Here is a 5,780-nt window from a genome sequence, read left to right as displayed (position 1 = left end):
TCAGATCCTCTCGCATTTGTGTACGCAGTAAGAAACAAAGGGGAAGATTTTAAATGGAGAAGAAAACAAGGAAAGAAAAATAATTGTGCCATGCATAATCTTCTTGTGTTGGGAAATCAGAGTGGTTTTTATTTTATTTTGTTTTATTTTTCCCTTCTGATCATCAATGATGGTTTTGTTAGGAAATATAGTAATTGTGTCAAAACATTGAAAATGGAATTATAAACAGCATGATCCTAAAATCCTAGCAAGTGGGGTATATATTTAGGCTGCCAACGTGACATACGGGGGGATGCATGAAGCCTCAGATAACATGGACGTGGACCCATGAATCCTAAGTGGCCCGTCTTGACCATTCAAAGAATTGCTTTCACAATAGTGAAAATGATTGATCTTGGTGCGGTCGCATAAAAGTGCCATATGCAGGTTATGATCTTGGGATTAAAAAAGAAGTGAGCTTAATTTATTATTATGGGAAGGGTAGGGTGCTCAAATATGGGCACTGTGGTGATTAGGAAGAGGCATTTTGGCATTTTGCCTTGGGATTATAAAGAAAGGGGAAGATGGGGCATCCTTGCACATGGAGCAAGGTCAGATGTGAAGAATACAAAATAACTTTAAGGAGGGCTCCGTCTTATTTTAAAGAAATTTCTTGGAGGCAAAAGCATCTTCAATGGCCAAGAGCTCAACCACCAGCTATAGAAAGAGAACCTTTTTGTCCAACTTTGCATGTGGTGGGTTTCTGGTTTTGTATTTCTACTTCGTGCGCTAAAAGCATTCCGTATGGACAAACCATTATTTCCCCCCTCCCTGTTCCTTTTTCCGGACCTCTTTTACCGTACGGTGCTGATGGGTTGAATTTTACAAGAACATGGAATTTGGCTGCTTCTGCACGCAGCTGCAACTGTTTTTATGGATTCAGCTGCTCCCACAGTTTAAAATGGCTACCAGGACCAGTAAAAAAAGAAACCTTGTGCTATCAACTTTATCTTCCTCGTTCTGTGTTTATGCATTTATTGCGTTGGACTGGTCACTTATTTGCTTAAATACACCATTTCAGAGCCCGATGCTCTGCCCTCCAGCAGCAGCTTGGACTTTCCAGTTAACCGAGTTTTCCCCTGAGCTAGCACTGATCCGGGTTCTGATCGATAACTAGAATTAGACAAAGCTCTTATTCCGAGCAGTCAGTTTTCTAGTCTGCGTTCTGGTGTGAGACTGGTGTCTAATAAGAGTCTTCACCGAGTTAAGCTCAACTTGACTCTTGGCACCAACGGCACTGGACGCCTGATATGCATGTGAACTTACTCAAATTTAGTAGATTCTTTTAACTTTCCCCAATTCTCCTAGTGGCATTGATGATAACATTTAAGGGAAATCAAATTAAGCCCGAGCTAGACCGATCAATGATCCTTACTCAATTTATGTTTAAATTTTCCAACATATTATTTTCCTGTTTCTTGTTTTTATATTTTTTTTCGATGAGAGATCAAGCACCATACATAATATATGTTTGGAGTTCATAAGATGTCCAAACCACAAGGCAGAATGCAATGTATCATAAGCAAAATCTTTCAGAAAATCTAGCCCTTACAATAAATATTGTCCTTTGTTGTTAGTTTTATCTAAATACTACCACGTATATTTTTATGTTATTTCACTATCATATATATGCTCATGATACATAGTAATCTCCTTGCAAATCTGCCGAAAACGCAAGGCGTATAAAATATTGCGACAGCAGCAGACACAACCTTGTAATTATCTCGAAACCAAAGGGCATCTTCAAACTCCACTCCCTATAAAAACCTTCTTCCTCCCACTGCCCAAAACCCCTCCAATCTCTCCCTTACCGTCTATAATTGAAGCCACAGAAACAGCTCAAGGTGCACGCCAAACCCAGCTCCATTTTCTCTTGCTTTCCATTAAAATTAGAATTTTCCAGGAAAATGACAGCTGGGCTAGCAAAATGCGCCAAAATCCGCCACATAGTGAGGCTTCGTCAAATGCTAAGGCGTTGGCGCAACAAGGCACGAATGTCAGCCAATCGCATACCATCGGATGTTCCAGCAGGACACGTAGCGGTCTGTGTAGGGACTGGTTGCAGGAGATTTGTGGTTCGCGCGACGTACCTGAACCACCCCATCTTTAAAAAGCTCCTAGTGCAAGCCGAAGAAGAGTTTGGGTTCTCTAACCAAGGCCTGTTAACGATCCCATGCGATGAGAACCTTTTTGAGGAGATGATTCGGTGCATTTCACGGTCGGAGAATGGAAAATCAGACCTGTTTGTGAATCTTGAGGATTTGCAAAGATACTGCCACGTTGGTGTTAAAAATGCTAAGCTTGATTTTTGGACCGATTCAAGACCCTTGCTTCATTCTGATAACTCATTCTGGTGAGGTGAAAAGAAGGACAGGCTAAGAAAAAATAAAGAGAGAAAAGAACCTCTGATCCTGACCCGGTGTTGACTCAGTCCGAGTTAGGGAAGCTCTCCACTGAAGATTTGAAAATACGATGTAGCTGACGAGTTAAAAATTCAACTTGACTCGTTAGATGTTAATGATTTCTGGGTTTGCTTACCTATGTACAAAGAGGTAAACTTGGTGGGGGGTTTTTTTTTTTTTTCCTTTTTCGAGATAGAACTGGATTGGGAGGGAGGTTACTGAGTCACGCTCCGGAGAATGCAAGGAGACGGCAAGATGGGGTGGGTGAGTTAACTGCCGAGTCGTCCCGGGTTCGAATTGGAGTGGAAGAAAAGTATCGGAGACTTGAAAAATGGGACAGAGAAACAAGGGAGAGAAGTGATTATTTGTAAATCCCGTTATTTATTAATTGATTAATGAAAGAAATTGTAGAGATTCCAGCATGCTTTAATTATTATGCATTTATCTCCTCAATAATTCCCTTTCTAGCATTATTAATTGAGTTCTTCCTTTCTCTGATCATTGTTATGAAGCTCGGATGGGTTTGTCGTTTTGAAAGGGAGTTAAATCAGTGCGACATTTGTTAAAAATTCGGGTCGATTCATGACTGAATTATGATTTAAAAAAAAATAGATTAATCTACCCGAACTCACAAACCTTACACCGTTTCATCTAATAATAATAATTGAGAGAATGTTTGTATTTTTTGTTTTAAAAGTGTATGTATATATATATTAAACTTTTTTTGTTGTTTAATGTATTTATATTGAAAATAATTTTTTAAAATTAAAAATTTTATTATTTAATCTACTTTATTTAATATACTTTTAAGACAAATAACTATTACCACAGTTCTAAATATTATTAATATTAAATAATGGTTTTGCTAATGGCTATGATTAATTAATTAATTAAAAGAGTGAAATGTTTGGATATTCAACTTTTTCTGTACAGGGTATTGCAATCATGGAATGGTAGCCTTTGCTGTGGGCTTGTGGGGGGCTAATGGCATCAAGCCACGTGAAAGGAAATGCTCCATCTGCTCTGTTTCACCTGATCCAACTTCGTCTTCTTACCCTTCAAATTATTGACCTTGACTTCTTCGGGAGGAGATATATTGGCTGGAACCATATACAGTAGAAAGTGATGCTTGAAGCCTTGAACACACCTCTGTTTATTTCAAAACTTTATCTGTACAAAATAACATTAGGTTTAGTTTGATAATCAAGGCAGATGCAAAATCATTGTACTGTCGGACGATAATAAATGTCTGTTGTTAGTTGATCTTTGACCTTCTGCTTCCTTTCAAAAGGGCCAAAGCACATAACCAAGAGGCTTCGGCTCCTCTCTCAACAAAACCCATATGGGCGGAGGTTAAATAATTAGAGGCATGTCAGTTTTCAATTAATTGGCCAGTAATACGGTCAAAGGCGCTTGCTTACACCGCCGGCTAGTGCTGTTTTGCCGGTTACAAGCTGCGTTTGCATGTGAATGAGTGAGTGAGCATCGATATCTATTCGAGTCATCAACACGAGACCGATCCACCGCATACAAAGGGCGAGCAAGCTTTGTTGAAAATGGCGAGATCATGGAGAAGTGAAGTTTTCTTCTTTTTTTTTTTTTTTTTTAGTTTAATGTGGATGTCCGGACCAGCTTGCACGCACTTCGACTAATCCCACAGGCTTTGAAGTTAACGACCATGTATGCCTCCAGTGGCCATCATATGAGCAACCTAGAATTCGAACTTAAGACAACAAAAGTAGTAAACCTCTTGATCCTAAGCTGTTACCACTAGGCCACCACCTAAATGATTGAAGTGAAGTTTTCTAGTTGTAGTAGTCTACAGTCTACGGTTCCTACAAAGTAGTGCAGTTCTTAGTCGACGATTCTTTACCTTAATAAGCTCATTTCGATGTAACCATCGAAGATTGTATCTTGGTATATAAAAAATGAAGAGAGCCCTCATAGAGGAGATATGTCCTCTTATCTTCTATACAAATTCAATTTAAAATTGTTTTAACAACAAATTTATTTATGTATTACATATTTTTATTCATTTCGTACATATTATTTGTATCCTGTTATACTAATAAAATGCAATCTAAGTGGTAAAGAGATGCTCGATAAATTTGAACTTGAAGAACATGTAGTGGGGAGCCATCACTTTCTTGGAATATTTCCAGGAGAGAAAATGGAAGAAAAGGGGCTTGATTCTTATTGTTTATGGTGGACAAAATGGAGTCAAGTTTCCAACTCTAGTGACCAAAATGAAGAGAGCCCAGACACTAATAACAGGCTTCATACGGGCTTATGTCACCATAGTCAATCAGACTTAAGACCCACTTAACATATTGAAATATCAGGTAGGTTAAGTTTAGCACATCACCCCTGGGCCCTAGCCCTAGTTACTGGACTGCCTAGATTTCCTGTAATCCTGGGCCTTGGTCCGCTTTGTATGGTATATAGCCTTGCATCTTCCTAAAATTAAAATTATATGTTTTGGTACTATTCGCTATTGTATCCCATTTAGTTCACTTCATCAAATTGAGGTCTGTCCTTTCATCTCTCCTGCTAGCCCAGCCAGCAACAGCTTACCTAAACTGAGCTCAGAAACACAAGGACTCATGGCCCACTGGACCTGACTAGTTGAGTTTTGCAGTGCCTTCTTTGCGCTTCGCAGTGGTCTTTCCATCTTGGTTCCAGATGGGCAAGTCCATGTTAAAAACAGGGGTCTAGTTCCGTGTGATTGAGGAAAGGGGGCTGTCGGCATTAGTATTGAGCATGATCACCACAATCTTGAATTGTTTGGTTTCTTACGATGGATGGAATTGTTTTTCCCTATTTGAGCAGCAACACCTAGACATACGGGAAGAAGGTATTAATAACTTTGCCGGTTGTTGGAGATCTAAGGTCCCCAGACACTCAACAAATCCTCCTTACAGATTCTAACACAGCTTCAACTAAACAGTCCCTCAGCTGGGCCAGTGGGGACTAGAGATTCTAGATGTAAAAATGGGCTAGATCCAGATCTTGACTGTCATTGGGAAGCTCTGTTGCCTGCGGAGATCTTGCAACCTGGACTGTTGTCTGTCTGACGCACAGGTCCCAGATTGCATTATTGCGATGAACGCGGTTGAATCTTGTGTTCCTGTCTAATTCTGTGACCAAAAGCAGCATTGCGTTCCTACAAGTAGGTTGTGAGCTTTTCACCGGTGGATGTCATGTGAACCACGTACTGCATATGCAGCGTCCAAGATTGCTGGCCATGACAGACCCACTATCTACTGTAAGCTCCATATACAAAACAACAAACGAGAAGGTTATGAGCATGAGGCATGCCTGTTTAGGTCACTGTGAACA

General features: G+C 39.9%; 1 protein-coding gene across 1 annotated transcript; it reads left to right on the top strand.

Moving 5' to 3' along the window:
- Positions 1-1,814: 1,814 nt before the first annotated feature.
- Positions 1,815-2,863, top strand: LOC118052725 (indole-3-acetic acid-induced protein ARG7-like). Its single transcript, XM_035063751.2, has one exon. It carries the CDS (start codon positions 1,947-1,949, stop codon positions 2,394-2,396), a length of 450 nt encoding a protein of 149 aa, XP_034919642.1. The 5' UTR covers positions 1,815-1,946; the 3' UTR covers positions 2,397-2,863.
- Positions 2,864-5,780: the final 2,917 nt, after the last annotated feature.

The sequence above is a fragment of the Populus alba genome, chromosome 2 (genome assembly GCF_005239225.2).
Source record: "Populus alba chromosome 2, ASM523922v2, whole genome shotgun sequence".
NCBI classification, from domain to species: Eukaryota; Viridiplantae; Streptophyta; class Magnoliopsida; order Malpighiales; family Salicaceae; genus Populus; species Populus alba.
This window is presented reverse-complemented; position numbering and strand designations above follow the sequence as displayed.